General features: G+C 43.9%; 4 protein-coding genes across 4 annotated transcripts in view; all 4 read left to right on the forward strand.

Moving 5' to 3' along the window:
* Positions 1 to 2,780, forward strand: part of LOC101772204 (peroxisomal membrane protein PMP22) — a 3,989-nt gene extending 1,209 nt beyond the window's left edge. The window contains exons 2-6 of the mRNA XM_004974222.3: positions 1,097 to 1,198; positions 1,331 to 1,406; positions 1,782 to 1,852; positions 1,950 to 2,035; positions 2,385 to 2,780. Of these exons, the coding sequence (XP_004974279.1) occupies positions 1,097 to 1,198; positions 1,331 to 1,406; positions 1,782 to 1,852; positions 1,950 to 2,035; positions 2,385 to 2,442 (393 nt within the window). The 3' untranslated portion in view covers positions 2,443 to 2,780. The remainder of the gene's footprint in view (positions 1 to 1,096; positions 1,199 to 1,330; positions 1,407 to 1,781; positions 1,853 to 1,949; positions 2,036 to 2,384) is intronic.
* A 2,247-nt stretch (positions 2,781 to 5,027) lies between these two features.
* Positions 5,028 to 8,013, forward strand: LOC101772610. The gene is made up of 11 exons (XM_004974223.3): positions 5,028 to 5,216; positions 5,298 to 5,390; positions 5,614 to 5,709; positions 5,801 to 5,876; positions 5,963 to 6,049; positions 6,158 to 6,243; positions 6,318 to 6,410; positions 6,631 to 6,765; positions 7,039 to 7,144; positions 7,329 to 7,528; positions 7,629 to 8,013. Exons 1-11 carry the CDS (start codon positions 5,148 to 5,150, stop codon positions 7,695 to 7,697), a joined length of 1,110 nt encoding a protein of 369 aa, XP_004974280.1. The 5' UTR covers positions 5,028 to 5,147; the 3' UTR covers positions 7,698 to 8,013.
* A 366-nt stretch (positions 8,014 to 8,379) lies between these two features.
* Positions 8,380 to 9,550, forward strand: LOC101773297 (clathrin interactor EPSIN 1). Its single transcript, XM_004974225.2, has 2 exons — positions 8,380 to 8,504; positions 8,608 to 9,550. Exons 1-2 carry the CDS (start codon positions 8,380 to 8,382, stop codon positions 9,470 to 9,472), a joined length of 990 nt encoding a protein of 329 aa, XP_004974282.1. The 3' UTR covers positions 9,473 to 9,550.
* A 3,164-nt stretch (positions 9,551 to 12,714) lies between these two features.
* LOC101773711 (structural maintenance of chromosomes protein 1) overlaps positions 12,715 to 17,703 on the forward strand; it is an 11,415-nt gene continuing 6,426 nt past the window's right edge. Inside the window, exons 1-6 of the mRNA XM_004974226.4 lie at positions 12,715 to 13,281; positions 13,377 to 13,613; positions 13,700 to 13,933; positions 14,450 to 14,688; positions 16,452 to 16,718; positions 16,836 to 17,106. Coding sequence (XP_004974283.1) covers positions 12,799 to 13,281; positions 13,377 to 13,613; positions 13,700 to 13,933; positions 14,450 to 14,688; positions 16,452 to 16,718; positions 16,836 to 17,106 — 1,731 coding nt within the window. The 5' untranslated portion in view covers positions 12,715 to 12,798. The remainder of the gene's footprint in view (positions 13,282 to 13,376; positions 13,614 to 13,699; positions 13,934 to 14,449; positions 14,689 to 16,451; positions 16,719 to 16,835; positions 17,107 to 17,703) is intronic.

The raw sequence follows: 17,703 nt of genomic DNA on the forward strand, positions 1-17,703 counted from the left end.
CGGGTCCCCTTTACGGCTACTCAAGCATTTCGCTCCCCTTTTCATTCGCTCGACAGTTCCATGTTTAATCAGCCGTAACGTCCTTTCTGCGTACGTACTCCCTTTGCTACTTACTGTCGCTCTCTCCCCTTACGGTGCACTCCGCAGCTTCTCTTCCTCCACGTATAGCCATTTGGTCGCCATCCCTCTCTTCACCGGTTCACTCTCTACGTAGTCACTCGTCGCTACGTCTGCCGAATAGCCGGTTTCTCCTGTCTTGTCTCCATCTTACTGACTGTCGCACCAACACGCATCGTCAACGCTCCCGTCTGCTGCTGGTGGCAGAGGTCTGACGCTCGCCCGCGCCCCCATCGACGCCCTCTCCATTCCCTACTGCCAACCAAGACACACAATCCCTGCCGGGGGCACAACATCTGCGCCATTCTATAAAACGATCGAAACCCCCCATCCTATCCATGTCGAATTATTCATCGACGCGAAGGGATATTTAAAACAGTCGAACCCCACCCCACATTCCCACCCCAAGCATTCAGAGTGAATATTTAAGAAAGCGCCGGGTACAATAGACACACGGGGCTCCACCCCGCCCTGCATAACCGCCCCCCCCCCCCCCCCCCCCCCCCCTCTTAGGCGTTCTTGGGTTTAATTACTGTTCAACAATCCACTTATCTTACCTGCGCCCAATCCAAATGGTTTTTCCTCTGAATTTACCGCATCACGTCAAGCGTTACTCTACTTTCTAAGGACTCCCAGCGTTTTCCCTTCAATTCGTTGCTGCCTCGATCAAAGGACCCTCGGGAAACCAAAGAACAAACAAATCCGCATGATTGATGTGCGCTAGGAACCAACAAGAACGGGAATACTCTGTGCGAAAGATAGGCTGATAGCAACTGCTACTGCATACATCCACGGATCACCAACAACCGGACTGCCATTTTCACCTACTGACAGACCTTAGGTCATGTTATTTTCTTGTGCAAAGAAAGAAAACTCGCTCTCTGACAATTAGAGGCCATCACTACTATTTGAATAGCTCGGCTGCTGCAGTTCTGATTCAGTGGTTCTTGTTATCATTTTTGTTGGTGATGTAAAACAGCTATATGGATTTGCATATGCGGGACCCTTTGGACATTTCCTTCATAAGCTCATGGATAGGTTTTTCAAGGGAAAGAAAGGAAAAGAAACGACAGCCAAGAAGGCATGTAACTGTTCCTCTTTTCGCCTTTCTGGGCGAATCATCATGTTTTCTCATATGCAACTTGTATGTCTTTTTATTCCAAAGTCCTAACCTGATCAAGGTAGCTCTGTTTTACCCATCTGCCATGTGCAGGTCTTAGTAGAACAGCTGACTGCATCTCCATGGAATAACATGATGTTTATGATGTATTATGGTCTGGTGGTTGAAGGTATATTGTTTCCACTGGAAAGTTCATTGTATATTCCCATAAAATAAGTTCCTGTCAATTGTTCAAGTTTTCTTCCTCTGTCGAAACCAGATCCGGTTACTACCAAAGAGAAATTTTCCCCAGACAGACAACTGCAAGTTCTGAGACACACATGACACAGATTTCTTTTTCTTCTTGAGAGTTGAGAAAGCACATACTTCCTCTTTTCTTTCTATGTTATAACAAACAGAACGACTCCTCCGATTCTATTAACAGAAAAAAAAACAATGTTTTGAGAAACTAAGCACTTAGATGCGACTTACATGGCTACAGGCATGTGCATACCACTGTTTGTTATGGGAAATAATCAGTCTTTGCAATTTTCATAACTTACAGGGAGACCATTTGGACAGGTAAAGAGCAAGGTGAAGAAGGATTATGCATCTGTCCAACTGACAGCTTGGAAGGTAGGCATTTTCCTCTTGTTTTTTTTGTTGGGAAATTGATGCTTCAATCTATGTTTTTTTTTATTTCTGGTGACATGTTTGGGGTTACTATCTGCAGTTCTGGCCAATTGTAAGTTGGATCAACTATGAGTACATGCCACTCCAGCTCCGAGTTCTTTTCCACAGCTTCGTCGCATCCTGTTGGTAAGGCCTACTGTATATTTATTAACAATTACTCCCTCCATTTCAAATTATATTTAAGCTTCATACTAAGTCAGAATTACTTTTTAACTTTACTAAGTTTATAGAAAAATATAATAATACCTACAATACCAAATAAACGCACTATCAATTTTATGGTAGATTCAATGTAACTCATTTGATGCGGTAGATAGTGATGATTTTTCCATAGACGTCAATACTAGAGAAGTGTAACTTAAGATAAATCTAAAATGAACTAGAATTTAGAATGAATGGGTAGCATATTTTGTGCCATTTTTGGCGTGTGAGAATTGATGCTTGGTTTTTCTTTTGTTTGAATCTACCATTATAGGGCGGTGTTTTTGAATCTCAAGGCAGCGAGATCCATCGCAAATACTAAGAAGGCATAAAGGCGGCTGTCAACGAAATGTCATGATCTGAATCGCCGTGTGAAGCAAAACCATGTATATCAACTAGGCCGTAATTTTCTTTTACGGAGGGAAAAGAATCGAATTGAATTGTTTGCTGTGAGTAGTTTGTTAGTTCCTTTTCATTTCGGAAATTGTTGTTTGCTCTGGTCGATGTCAGTGATATGTATTTTAAGGATAACATTGTTTGTGCGCAAAAAAAAAAGACTGTTGTTTGTATTTCAACCATATATGTACTGCGCATCAAATAATTGGGTTGTGCAAAACTCAGTTGGCCAGGATATTTTATGTCATAACCTACTAGTATATGGGTTTGAGTCCATCCCGGGCTTAAGCATGAACGCTCGTATTTTTTGATCAATTATTCTTTTATTTTTCTGACCTATTTTTTTAATATTAGGTGATGTGCATATGGTCAGCCATATTATTTTTTTAGTAGTTGGGCAGGACATATTAGCGTGCATTTATAAGGTGAGCGCACATGCATGTAGTGGGTGTCTGCGTGTATTTTGAAAAAAAAAAGAGGTGAAAATGGCCCAAAATCCACTCTAATATGCAGAATGGTGCCAAAACCTACATGGGTAGAAATCTGAGGCAAGGAACAAGATAGTGAGGGCCTCAAAGTTGTGGATATAATTGTTTCATGAAAAGCAACCATAATGCTTTCCTAGTGTGCATATTCCAATAATACAAAGATACAGTTTTCAACATTGGCACAAGAAATATAGCTAATCTAGTACAGGTCAACTGAGATACATGCCCAAGGATGCCAATATTTTGATTGAGATGACAGAAAAAATATTAAAAGTAAACATGAGAAATGGCAAAGCACAAATGCCAAACAAGCTAAGGAACAGCATCAAATGATCAGATTATTTCATATATATGCTGTTGGGCACGCAAAAAGGTTTACCTTATACACTCATGGGGAAAGAGGAAGTGAGGTATAAGAGTAGAAATACCTGTACGCAAGAGTTACTTGCTGCTTCAGATGCTCGAAAATTGTGTTCCATGGTAGGAAAAAGGCTCTTCTCGTAGTCAAAAAAAGGTTCATGCCAACAAAGTTCCCATCCCAAGAAAAAAGTGACCCACCTTCCCAAACCTAATAACGCAATAAAGGTGACAGGTAACAAGGGTCACATTTTGAATGAAGAGGAATGGAACAAGAGTTACATATATAATAAGAAAACATTTTATTGCTTCCATGCATATCATAATAGAAACAGAATAAAATTCTCATTTCATCATGCAAGTGTACCTCTAAGATTTTACAGGCAAGATCTTCATCATACTCGGATACCCTAAAACCACCACTCACCATCACAGTCCTTATTATTAGTTTGCCAGAGATACCACGCCCTAAAGCTACTAATAATACATCACCATGGGGTGGAATTTCCAGCACATGTTGAAGTCCAACATGAACATTAAGGAAGGTACGGACGTTGACAACAGCAAAGTTGTGAGCTAAATCAAATTCATCCAAAAACCTCTCGTATACTTCATTGCCTTCATGGTGCACTTCAATCTACAAAATGATAAGGCAAGAAATGAGCGCATAATGATCGGAAGTAAACAAATTAGCAAAGGATGACTGTCAGCACCAACCTTTAAGTCAAAATGGTCTTTGTTTGTAGTGCTCTAACCAAACTTGCAGAAGTCAAAAACCTTGTAAGGTGGTTCTTCCCCTGGCAATGTATAGCTATGCCTGAGCATGAAAATAAGGTCGTGTCTCCTGCAGAACGTCACAATTCAAATCATTTATAACTGGTCGTGTTTCAATATATATCCGTTGGAAAACTGTGAAGACTATAGCAGCAGCATATATAATCACCATTGCACAAAGTAATTGAGGTGACACTTTTAGACAAATATGATTTTTCTCGTCGCTGAGCCGAGTCCAAACACCTTCATTTGGGTCCCCATACAAGTAACCTAATTGAAGGGAAAAAAACAACAAGACAACTGTGAATACTCAAATGAAACTATGAAAACGTGAGGACAAATTAGCAGAAAAGACGAAGACCTAGCAAACCTGAGATCACTGCGTCTTGTTCTCGATAGGAACTTGCTGCTGTCTTGGTTGGTTTGACAGCAGGGTCAATCTTGCGAGCTTTTCTGTTCTTACGAAAGCTTCTAGTGGCATCACTGCCCCTCTTAGCTTTCTTCATATTTTCTAAGACAACAACATAATTTTTTTTTGGAAAACGAAACAAAAGGGCAAAATCTGAGGTCATAATAAGCAGCAAAGTCAAAATTTAGCCAGGTCAAATCAAGGTACAACCAAATTTTAATTTAGCCAGGATCGACGAGTTCGGTTTCGGTTCGTTTAGCTATGCACAATGTCTCTGCTACCTCTGTTACCGCATCGGGCCTCCGCATCGGGGAAGTGTCCTGTACCTGACAGACCAGTTCCCCTGCGAGACGATTGCCATCGCAGCAGCCAGCAGACCGGGCTGGGCCGGGGGTGTTTGCTGGGCCGGAGAAGCAAGTAAAGCCCAACAAAGCAATCGTGCGTGGTGGAGGCGTCGTCGTACTCGTGTAGTCGTGTCTCCCTGATCCCCTCTCGTGAACTCCCTGTCATCAAATCAATCCCCCCAGGGCAAGGGCAAGGGCAGGGCCAAGAAAGATCCAATCTTGCTGCTGCCACTCGACGATCCCATCGATCTCGAGCAAGGTCGGCGACCATGGCTCGCTGCCACCATCTCCTCCTCCTCCTCCTCTCCCTCTTTCTTGCCGTGGCTGCTGCTGCTCCGGTAAGATCTTACTTTCTTCTTTCTCTTTCCCTTCTCTTCCGGTGCGTGTTCCCCTGATGCTCGTCCGCTGTCGTGTGGCAGGGGCAGGGGCAGGGTCACCATGGAGAAGCCTCCGCGGTCTTCATCGATGCGGCGTCGCACCGCTACCTGCGGGATCAGCCAACCGACGACCAGGTTCCGCACCAAATTTCCCCATCCCGAACCAACGAATCTGCTTAGATCTGTTTACACTTTTAGCTTCCTGCCTGTCGTGCTTAAAACGACCATTGCGTAGCTAGTTTAGTCACTGGTTACTCTTGGGTACTTAGTCTGATATACGCAACATCAGGCCTCTCTTTTTATGATTGCTTGCTAAGTACAGTACGTAACATACAATGGCATCATCGCGTTACTGCAGGAGGCTTCAATGTCGTTAAATGAAGTTTCTGCTGCCGTTTCCGTCTTGCTTGGTTTTGCACCGCCAACCGCCCTACCGGCGCTTTCTTCTTCGCAGGTTATTTATACTTCCCCTGGAACCAGCTAACCTCTACATGCTTCCTGCTGCTCTACCAGAATGCTTCAGCCTTTGTTCTTTTGATTTTCAGTTAAACAAAGTGCTTCTTCCCAATCCATTCGATAGACCGCGCGCTGTTTTCCTCGTGCAAATTGCTGGGTCCAGTGGTATGCCAGTTGTTCTGGAATGCTTTTATCAGTATTTGCCAATTTTAATTTTGTGACTGAATTTCTCCCTGCTGCTTGTGTGTCAGCCTCAGCTGATAGCTTCGTATCTGAAGCTGGCAGCATTTTCAAGACAAGGATTGAAGGTGCAAACAATGCTGCTACAGGGCTTACAGGTTTAATCGACTATCTAGCGCATTATTATTGTGGATGTCCAACTTCTGGGTTGTTTTTTTTGGGGGTTGTTGTTGACATATTTTCTTTATCCATAATTTACTTTGCAGATAAGGATGAACTAATTATCATTCATTCAGATGAATCTCTAGATCATACTGGATCAGATCTTACTGATAGTGAACTTTCCAGATTGGTAAGTAAGGGAAATGTAGTACTATAGCATAACCTTTCTATTTACAAACTAAAAGTTGAAAAATTCTTTGTCAGGCAAACTGGTTGGAGGGATCGTATCAGAAGTCTAGTGGTGAACTAGTCATTCCCTTGGAGAGTGGAAATAGTCTTACTCTGCTACTTCATAAGGTCAGCATCCCTTCTATGCACACAAAAATGTTCCCACCCTCTTTCTCCCTCTGAACTTATTCTGTTAAGATGGAGTCCAGTCATGGTTATTACCATGGCACGATCTGTAGTAGCATGTATTGGTATAACTAAGTAACGTTCTATTTAATTGAAAAAAAGTACTGCACTTGCATTCTTGACATCTCTAGTCTCAGCTTTATTGCCATGCATTTATTTACAGGAAGCAGACTTGGAGTTTGCGTCCAGCTTGGCTTCCCTTCTTAAAACTATAGAAAGGGCTATTCAGGTCCATGAAGACTTCTCAGGTGTAATCAGCCCTGCAGAGTTATTAGTATGCCACTTCACTGGGATAAAGGTAACACATAAATTGTTAGTTTGTAATTTGAAATTGGGTAACTGAGTTCTACTAAGTGTGTGCAAAACAGTAAACCTTGCCATTGTCCACACTTAATGCTGTCCATGATCTAACTCCATCTCATGTAAACAGGATTCTTTAGTCAGTAATATGAGTTTCCTGTGTTAGTGATATGCAGTTGCGGTTTTGATGGGTTTGTGTAGGCTCTGAAGGATGAATATTGCTTTTTGATAGTATTGATATATGCACTCGCTAATTTGATGGTTTCTGTAGGCTCTGGAGGATGAATATGCTTCCACGGAAATTGTTAAGCAGGGAACCGAAATAGTTCAGAGAGCTGTCACCAAAGCGTTTCAGTCCCTACATGGAGCATATAAAGGTAATTTACCAAGTACCAGTGAATACGACATGAGCATTTCCTCTGTTGCGACTATCCAATAAGGAACTCTTCTATGCTAATCAAGCCGGTTCCTTGTTTCGAACTTTGTACTTATTACCTTTGCTACCTGCAAAAAAAGGGGCACACTGATGACCATCTGGTTTTGGCTGTAACAACTAAATAGGGAAAATTGTTGGGCTGGTGGTATCCACACAGGAGGCTTCATCATTCTTAGGGTCCATAATTGAGGCACCATCTTCATTGCACATTTCGAGACAACTAGAAGAAGCAAGCCAAACTATTGCTACAGCCTCTGTTGTACTTGTTCGAAAGAGTTTGGCATGGATTACGGGGATCATCCTGCTGGTTTCAACTCTCATAGGGGTGAGCCGGAACCTTGTTTGATATGCAGGAGATTGAAACATTATTACTTGTCTTGGCTGCCTAAACTTATTTACCCTAAACCACATTTATGATTGTGCAGGTTTGCTTGCTGATGAATATGCCACTTACCAGGGACACCCTCCTGTATTCAAATGTCAAGATTGATTAGTTTGGAGGGAAGGGATGCTATCGACAAGGGGCCGGCCATTCTTTGCGGCCAACTTTGGCTTGTGTAGTTATGGGTTGGTTTTGGATAGAGACGTATGCTTTTGCTGTTGGACAAAACGACCTTTTTTTTCATTTTTTGTGAAGGAAAAAAAAAACTGTATCGGCTGTTTTATTGTTGGGTTCCGGTAAATAAGCCAGAGGAGTGGTTGAAGAAACGATTGTTGCAGAGTGCTCCTGCCTTGTATGAATAATAAATCTGTGAATCGTGATTTCGAATTCAAATAAGAGTGCTATATGTCCTATGGGATGTTGCTGTCTGTCGTTGGATTCCTTGCAAATTGCAATAATGCAATCGAGTAGGCTCATCGCCGATCAGAATGCAAGACGGCGAGACATACTGAATACTGGTGGTGGTAAGCTCAGAACACGGCAGGCCCGGCTGCGGCGGCGAGAGACCCGGTCGGTGGCTAACCCAAGGCCAGCAAAAGAGAGAGAGAAGCCAAGCAAAGGGTCGCGCATGCATCATGCAACCACGGCCGGCCCTCCACCATCCATCGTGCCCTTGCCCTGCGCGTCCTCGTCTTTGTCCTTCTCCTAGCTATCCAGCTGCAAATTTGGATTTGCATTTGCAGCCTCTGATCCGTATCATATCATACAACAACAAATAATAAGAATAATATATAATGGCCGCAAGCACGGCGCGGTGGCAGCTGCTCGCCGGCGAGGTGAAGCGGCAGGCGTCGGGGTTCCTGCAGGACAAGTACAAGCAGGCGAGGCTGGCGCTGGGCGACGTCACGCCGGCAGAGCTGTACGGTCACCCTTCTCCTCCTCCTCCTCCTTCTCCTTCTTCTTCTTCCACCTCTGTCGATCGATCCATGGTATGTGGGTTAATCGATCGCGATCGATTGCAGGCTGGTTCAGGATGCCACCAACAACGATCCCTGCGTCCCCGACGCCAAGACGCTGGCCTGCATCGCCGACGCCGCCTTCGACATGGACGACTGCTGGAGGATCGCCAAGGTGCTGCACCAGCGCCTCAGCCACGCCGCCGACTGGAAGGAGTGGCGCCCCGTCTACAAGGCGCTCGTCGTCCTCGAGTTCCTCCTCACGCACGGCCCCGACGACCTACCCCGCGACTTCCTGCCCGACATGCCCGCCATGCACGACCTCCGGAGCTTCCACTACGTCGACGACAAGGGCTTCGACTGGGGCGCCTGCATGCAGCGCCGGACCGACAGCATCCTCGCCCTGCTCACCGACGCCCACCGCCTCAGGGACGCGCGCCGCAGGGCCTCCGCCCACAACAACGGCTTCCTCGCCAGCCCGACCTCCTCCTCCTCCCCGTCCTCCGCCTCCTCCTCCAACTCCGCCTCCTCCCGCACCTGGTCCTTCAGCGGCGGCTCCTCCCACTACTCCGACAGCCCCACCATGTGCCTCACCTGCGCCTACGACACCGGCTACCGCCACGACAAGAAGTGCGACGCATACACGGCCGACGACGACGACGACTCCAACAAGACGACCCTCACCAAGTGGCCACCGCCCACGGTAGACGAAGCAGTACCAGACGCCGCCGCCGAGGACCTCGTCGCCGACGACGCCTCCTGGGACGCCCACAGCCACCACATGGGAGTGGGAGTGGACGAGATAAGCAGCAGCAGGTACAGGTTGCTCGCCTCCTTGGGCAGCAGGGCGTCCGGCTTCCAGAGCCTGTCGCAACCCGAGCAACGAAGGACAACCACCAAGAGGCTGCAGCTCCAGAGCCAGGATTACTGACTTCTTGTTCCATCCTTCCATTTTACCCCTATATTAAGATAAGATCCTATGTCCTATATATAAAACTTTGTCATTTGACCAACTATTAGCAGTTAAACTATTGATGTTATAGCAAATTAAGATATTTTCATATGACATTGATTTTATGCATGGCAATAAGTGATATATATTGTAAGAGAAATTCTGCCAGAAAAATGGATTTCCTTTAATTTTCCGTTGCTTATTAATTGATTTTGCCTCCAAAAGATAGCAAGTCCAATCGCGAGCAACCTTGATGGTTGTTTCTGCAGGTGTTTGAGAACATTTAGATTTATGTGGCCTCAAGCATGACCTGTAACTGATGTTGGTCGTTCCAAGGTTGCCGGAGGTGTTTGGGAATTTTTCAGTTTCAGAGGATATCTGATAGGGCATGTTTGTTTCTCAACTTTTCTAGCCGTTCCAGGTTTGTTTGGTAGTTTTTTTGAATTTCAGAGGATATCTGGCATCAAGCATAGCTCATGTTCGTTAGCCTTTCTAATCATTTCGTGGTTGCCGGAGGTGTTTGAGAATTTTTTTTTAATTTGAGTGGATATCTGCCCTCAAGCATATCATGATCTACAGATTATGTTTGTGAGCATTCCTTGTCGTTATGGAGTTACCGGGGAATTTTCCAATTTCAGAGGGCATGCATAGCCTCGCATGACCATCTCATGTTTTTCAACACTCCTACTCGTTTCAGAGTTGTCATAGGTGTTTGGGGATTTTTCAATTTTAGAGGATACGTGGCATGAAACTTTGAGCTAACTCATGCCTCTCAGAATTCAGCTATGTAATTCTTACATTTCTTCAAAAGTTTCATGAGATGATTGGCCTATACAATGTTTTCTTATTCAGTGCTATCTTCTTGTTAAAGTTGCTGTAACTGTGGTATAGTTACACTTCTTTCCCGACCTTTTGTTGTAGCTCGACCCTTTGATGTAGCAGTGCAAATATTTGTTTCGGTGGGTTATTTTTAAAATATTAATTAAAAAGTTAAAAATAAAAAAAATTCCTAATAGCCTAGCATGCATGTCAGCTCGTGGATAGCAATCCCTCACCCCCTTTTGCCCCTTGCTCTGGCCCCAACCACTCCACTCCACTGCTTATGCTGCGGCTGCGGCTGCGGCTGTTAAGTGCAGCTGCTCGGCTGCAGGTTTGTAGCTCGATCATCTACAGCTGAAAAAGAGTGAATTTGGACAGCTGAAAAATGCATTGGCTGCAACTACTGTAGCTGCTGCTAGTTTGGAGCCGCGGCCTTCTCTAGCTCGGCGAAGCTACGCATCATTGTGTTGTCTTCCGCAAGTAGGCGCAATCAATGCGCTTCGTACTTGCTGATTAGCAGCCCACGAAGGATGGATCCGTTTGTGCTTGTTGGTATAGATTTCTAATATATATGGCTTGTTTTTTTCCCAAATCCACATACAGTGGCTGATGTCTACTATAACTATATTGGCTCATGTCTTAAATGCAACACCTCTTAATATATCTTTTAGAAGATCTTTAGTAGGGTCCAAGCTATAGTGGCTAGAATAGTGAATGTAAAATTCGTGAAGGAAGAGATGAATTTACTTGGCCCCTTAATAAGAATGGTTTATTCTATGTATAAGTATTCGTCGGTACAAATGTTACAGAAAATTTGGCAAATAAGGTTACCGCTAAAGATTAAGATCTTGTACAAAAGTTACAAGAAATTTGGCAAATAAGGTTACCACTAAAGATTAAGATCTTCGTGTACTACTTAAAGTCTTTAAGGGATCATCCTAACAAATTTAGGTAATCTTGCCAACAAGAATTGGAGTGGAGACAAATACTATGTGTTTTTAATTATGTTGAATTCATTAACTACCTTTTCTTTAGTTGTCATTGTTCCAAGTTTCTATGGTGTGCTATATACATGGTATTTGTATCAAGTACGAACAATATGGGCTAAGCAAGGGGTGCGAAAGCCAAATCTATACTTATTAACGGGAGCTGCAACTATATGTAGGGTAATATGGCTAACAATGAGGTGTTTCTTGATAGATGCTGACCAAATTTTTTTTTACATGTACTATTTGGGGAAACACACTGGCTCCGAATTTGGCCAAGTTGCAGCAAAGAGAAAGCAATCGTGACCTCTTCATTTCAGCAGGTCGGTCCTTTGAAATGAAAACACTTCAATTTTTTTCAAATGGATGGTGCTTTAATTTGAGAATTGGATTTTGAGTTGGTTTATTTGTTTAAAAAGCTAATATATGTAATAATTGTGGACTGATCATCTTCGTTTAAGGAGCCTGAAGCCGGATTGCTATCCATTATTAAAAAAATGTAGCTTCGTTTAAGGAGGCTGAAGCCGGATTGCTATCCATTATTAAAAAAATGTAGCTTCTGTAAGCTAGTTAAGTCCTGTAACTTTAAACCCATTAAATCAGCTAGTACAAGCATAGCAGCCCATCAATCTTCCTCCATAAATACTACGGAGTATTCAATATTTTCTTATACTTGATTGAACAATCTATTAACTCTATATCAATATTTCGAATATGCTAATTTGACGCTGCATGGAGAGCATGTATTACTTTTGACCTGCTCCCCTACCTCACATAGGTTGTCCCGTGTGTGATGCAAGTTTTGCATCCATTTGAACTGCGTATGTTACATCTAGACTTGAGCAAAACTCGGACCGGGTCAGCAAAAAGCCTGATTTCTTTCGGGGCTAAAAATCTCTGCCAAGCCCGCCTACTAACTCCACCGAGCCAACAAAATTGGGTCCAGTTTAGGGTGGGCTGCTCATCTTTTTTTAAAATGTGATTCATTTTATTATTTGGACTGGGTTTAGGCCTGCCTATTTTTCGAGCCGTGAAAATCAGCGCCACGCCCAGCTCTAAACGAGCGTAGGGCTGGGCGGGCCTATTTTGCTAAGGTATAGACCCTAGAGCAGGTAGAATCTTGCTTATGGCCAAAATAATATGAAACTAGTAGTTAAACGGCGCGCTTTTCTACAGCTTCTTCTGACGGCACTTCTCTCCATTTTCCCATGTTAATACAACTTAATTGAAAAACGCTCCTCCCCACGGCGGTACGCCATAGTTGCATCAACCGTGCAGGTTTCACGATTCTTGGCCGCCGTCCAAAAATGCGGTGCATCTGGACCGTTGCTTCAGCATCCAAGGGAAGCATCCGGCCGGGTGCACGGGAGCATCCAAGGGGCCGGGGTGAACCCGATCTGCTCTTGCGCTCCCTTCGTCTTCATCCTCTTCCTCCCGTCTGTCTGTTTTCGAATGCCTCCGGTCCGACCGAAACCCTAGCTTGAAGGTGGAGGGAAGAAGATGGCGGCGGCGGCGGCTGAGGATGGGCGCACCAGCGACATCCGGTCCAGGGGCGACGGTGGCGGCGGTCGGATCCACCGGCTGGAGGTGGAGAACTTCAAGTCGTACAAGGGTACGCAGACGATTGGGCCCTTCTTCGATTTCACGGCCATCATCGGCCCCAATGGCGCCGGCAAGTCGAACCTGATGGATGCCATCAGCTTCGTGCTCGGCGTGCGCTCAGCGCACCTCCGCGGCGCGCAGCTCAAGGACCTCATCTACGCCCTCGACGACCGCGACAAGGAGGCCAAGGGTCGCAGGGCTTCCGTCCGCCTCGTCTACCGCCAACCCAACCAGGAGGAGCTCCACTTCACCCGCACCATCACCGGCGCCGGCGGCAGTGAGTACCGCATCGACGGCCGCCTTGTCTCCTGGGACGACTACAACGCCAAGCTCAGATCCCTCGGCATCCTCGTAAAGGCTCGCAACTTCCTCGTCTTCCAGGTCTCTCCATTATTCCCTTCGTCATTGTATCTCCCTGATAATTTGCGGTTTTTAATCTAGGATTTACTTGTGGCCACTGACGATGGGCACTGCAGGGTGATGTGGAATCCATCGCCTCCAAGAACCCCAAGGAGCTCACCGCGCTTCTGGAGCAGATCTCAGGCTCCGATGAGCTTAGGAGGGAGTACGACGAGCTCGAGGAGCAGAAAGCCAGGGCCGAAGAGAACTCTGCGCTTGTCTATCAAGAGAAAAGGACCATTGTCATGGAGCGGAAGCAGAAGAAGGCGCAAAAAGAAGAGGCAGAGAATCATCTACGCCACCAGCAGGACCTGGTTTGTTAGTCTTTGCGTGAGCTGTGGCTGCAGTTTATTTAATCTGTTCACGTTAATTATGCTCACTCCTTGATTCCTTCCCCCAGAAACTGTTGAAGACAGAGCATTCCCTGTGGCAACTCTATACCATCGAAAAAGACAGAGAGAAAATGGAGGCTGAGCTTGCTGAGGACAGAGAGTCTCTTCAGCAAGTGCAGGAAGAGAATCAATCTGCTGAAAATGAACTAACTGCAAAAAAGAAGGAGCAAAGTGCTTTTCTGAAGAAAATGACATTGTGCGAGAAGAGTATAGCCAAGAAAAAGCTTGAACTCGACAAGAAGGTAAGTGCTTTTCTATTCACTCTTTTGCTCCACCAAAACTTTTGTTGTGGACATGTATAATATCATGGATTTTTATATGTTTTGCATGGTTCAATGATAGCCTACCCAGCTTGCTTGGGACTTTGGGGTTGTTGTTGTTGGTGGTGGTGAATGGGTTCAGTGATAACTTATATGCTGCCATTTAATGCTCTTTTAGCTTAGTTCTTCGCTTATGTCTATTTTCTGCTATTGTTACTAAATGATTTGGGTGCTCGTACAAACATAATCATTATGAAATTGCTGAATGTATCTTTTGCTTTTAATTCATCATTTTTGCTCTCTTTGTTAAGTGCTCCATGTTTTGCACTAGTTCAGTGATGCTAGTTTGCTGCAGAGAAGTTATTGCTAGGAACCCTTTTTAATAGCTAATAGGAGGTTTGCCCTGTAGAATTTTAAGTGATGTACCATTATCTTTGGACTTCATTCAACTTGTCATGCTAGTAAAATTGTATAATGTAATTATATCTTTATTTTCAGCAACCTGAGCTTCTTAAATTGAAAGAGCAAATATCTCGGCTCAAATCAAAAATCAAAAGTTGCAAGAAAGAGATTGACAAAAAGAAGGATGATAGCAAGAAGCATCTGGAAGAGATGAGAAGGCTGGAAAGTGCTCTAGTTGATGTCAGAAAAGCTCTTGAGGAATTGAATGAGAAAGGACAAGATAAAAGTGGAAAACTGCAGTTAGCTGACGACCAGCTCCAGGAGTATCATAGAATGTGAGTTTGATCAGACATCTTATGTGCAGTGTTGATTTGATATTTAGTCCATCTAGACATTATGACATCTTCTGTGTACTATTTTAGGAAGAACATGTGCGTTTATGAGTTGAGCTGCTTCAGATTAAGTGCAGACAGATTACTGTTATGCCTTAGATCATAGATGTGTATTGTGGCTTATTTATAGTGTGAAAATGAAAATGACTCTGGCACACACCAATATGCCAGAGATTAGCCAAAATAACATACTATATCAACGCAAATACCCTAACATTGGCGGTTGCCTCCATTGAATGCTTATCTCGCTGGCCAGAGTAATTGGAAGAGTGGCGGTAGGTGGGAAGACAGTGGAATCCCAGTGTTTCAACTGTTGCTAGGTGTTAGGCCTCCCTCGGCAGCCTATGCTTTTTTTATGGTGGAACAGCAAATTTTGTCGTCTTACTTTCACTAGAGACTCGGTTTTGTCCCTTACTTTTTAAACGGCCAATTGAATCTGGGCCAGGATCAGGACAGCCAGCAGGCAGATATAGAGTAGAAAAAACCTGGGACTGAGTGCATAAAAGAAGAAAAGCTGTAGCAGGATCTAAATTTTATACTGATTTTACATGTATTTGCAGAGTTGGTATCTGAAGCATACATTCAGTTCTAATGGCATCCTCCACAAAAAAAATACATGCATATGAATGTGGAAGGTTCCAAAAGAAATTGACTACAACGACAGAAATGCAACCTGCGTAGGTTATATCATGAAGACACTAACTTTACATACAATAACAGTAATGACAATAGAACCTTTTAGTCCCAAGCAAGTTGGGGAAGGCCATATCCTAGAGCTGAGACACATAATGAGCAACGCAATGAAAAAAGAAGGGAGAAGTTAAAGGCTAAATAAGCTGTCCCAATGTTGAACGCGTAAGCATAAAGGTTTTTGCATAACCTAAGAGAAGCACCCTTGGAGCAGTGGGTGGGTGGGGTTGGGGGTGGGGGGTGGGGGGGAGGCTTGCTTGCAGACAGTGTCTGGTGAATAAGCACCTGGCTGTTGAATGATTTCTGTCAAAACTATTGAAACTGGAGACCTTGAAGTTGTGATTACTCTAAATTCAATAGCCTTGTAAAAATGGGATGAATTGCCCCTGAGGCAAGAGAGAGAAGAAAAACCTGGGGTGCACTCTCTTCGGAAATATCTTCTTGCAGATTGCAATTGTTCTAAAATGTATCTCCACTACTTGATGTCTTACTATTTCGTATGGTTAGTGACCTTCCACAAATATTTACAGTCACTCAGTTCTTTTCTGTTTGATGCTTTATACTTGTGCACACTAAACAAAACGCACATGCCACTACTAATTTGTATCTCGCACGCCATACAGTTGTTGTCTCCAAGAGATTCAATCTTGTAAAATGCAGCATTCACTATAAACAACCATCTTATCAAGATAGGTGCTTTGGAAATACATAGCTTTGTTTCTTCTCAGTTTCTTATCAAGATAACTGCGAGTATTAAATATTTGATAACCATGAGCAACTAGATAAAACAACCATCTCGCTGCTGATGATTTTTGAGTTTCAGTGTTCAGCTCAATGAAATTTCCATTGTGTTAAACTTAGCACATATTAGTGGGCCTTATCTTAAGTAGCTCGTTCTGGAACTGTTGTCGTCAATCGTGACTAAAATAGTGAACTTCAAACTTCTTATCATATTGTTTCTGCTTATGAATCCTCTGGCTTCAACGCTGTTGGGATTCTGACTGTTTTCATTACAGTAAGGAGGACGCAGGAATGAAGACAGCAAAGTTGAGAGATGAAAAGGAAGTTATAGACAAAAAATTAAATGCTTACGTTGAAGCAAAAAAGAATTTAGAGGAGAACATGCAGCAGCTGCATAGCCGTGAGGAAGAGCTATCATCACAAGAGCGTGAATTGCAGACAAGAATTAACAAGATTCTTCATTCCATCCCGAAACATGAAAATGAGCTTGCACAATTGCGTGAGGAACATAACAGAATTGCAAAGGAACGCCAATCTTCAGGGTTAGACTAAGTTCTTTGATTTGATATTGTGTCCTTTAGCACAACAATTCTTTACCTCTATCCATATTATTTTTGATTTTTAATGTAAGTACTAACAAATTAACAAATTTTGTGCAGATCTAGGTACCAAACACTGAAGCAGAGGGTGGATGAAATTGATACACAACTACGGGAGCTTAAAGCTGACAAGCATGAAAGTGAGCGCGATGCTCGATTGAAGGAAACTGTTGGTAGTCTAAAGCGGTTATTCCCTGGAGTCCATGGTCGCATGCATGAACTTTGTAGGCCCTCACAGAAGAAATATAATCTTGCTGTTACCGTTGCCATGGGGAAATTCATGGATGCAGTTGTAGTGGAAGATGAAAACACGGGAAAGGAATGCATTAAGGTGCTCTTACATGATTTCTTGTTGGCTAATTATTCTGCTTTTTCCTTAGTTATTACTGGAAGGCATATTGTACCATCTGTTGCAGTACTGTTTCTTTCCTGCGTAATTGCACTTTCTAGAAATACTGTACATCTTAAATGGGATAAAAATTGGGCATGATAAAAGGGGAAATCCCCTATAATTGTTGGTGGTTTGCTAACTCCTCATGTAAACTATTGGAATGACTTGGATGGATTATATTCAAATTGGGTGTGAGTTTGTACAATTTGATGGATCCATATCATTTATTAGAGATTGCGGTATCGTGCATCTTCATATCCATTTGGATCAGACATGGTTTTGAAGGCGTAACCTAGGTGATGAGGCGTGCTGGGATTCTGGGGGTCCCGGCCGCCACAACCAAAAAACCAGCAAAAGAGAGTTAGGGAGGGAGAAGAGAGGGAGAACGTGTGGGGAGCTGGCCAGCAAGGCTAAGAACCTGCATCTGCTGCCGTCCTCGCTGGCTCTGGCACTGGTGGCTGGTGCAGGACTTGCTCTGGTCAGTTGTGGCATGGTTGATATGGAAGGGGGGTTGCAGCAGCAGTCAATCTGAGGGCG

This window comes from Setaria italica, chromosome VI (genome assembly GCF_000263155.2).
Source record: "Setaria italica strain Yugu1 chromosome VI, Setaria_italica_v2.0, whole genome shotgun sequence".
NCBI classification, from domain to species: domain Eukaryota; kingdom Viridiplantae; phylum Streptophyta; class Magnoliopsida; order Poales; family Poaceae; genus Setaria; species Setaria italica.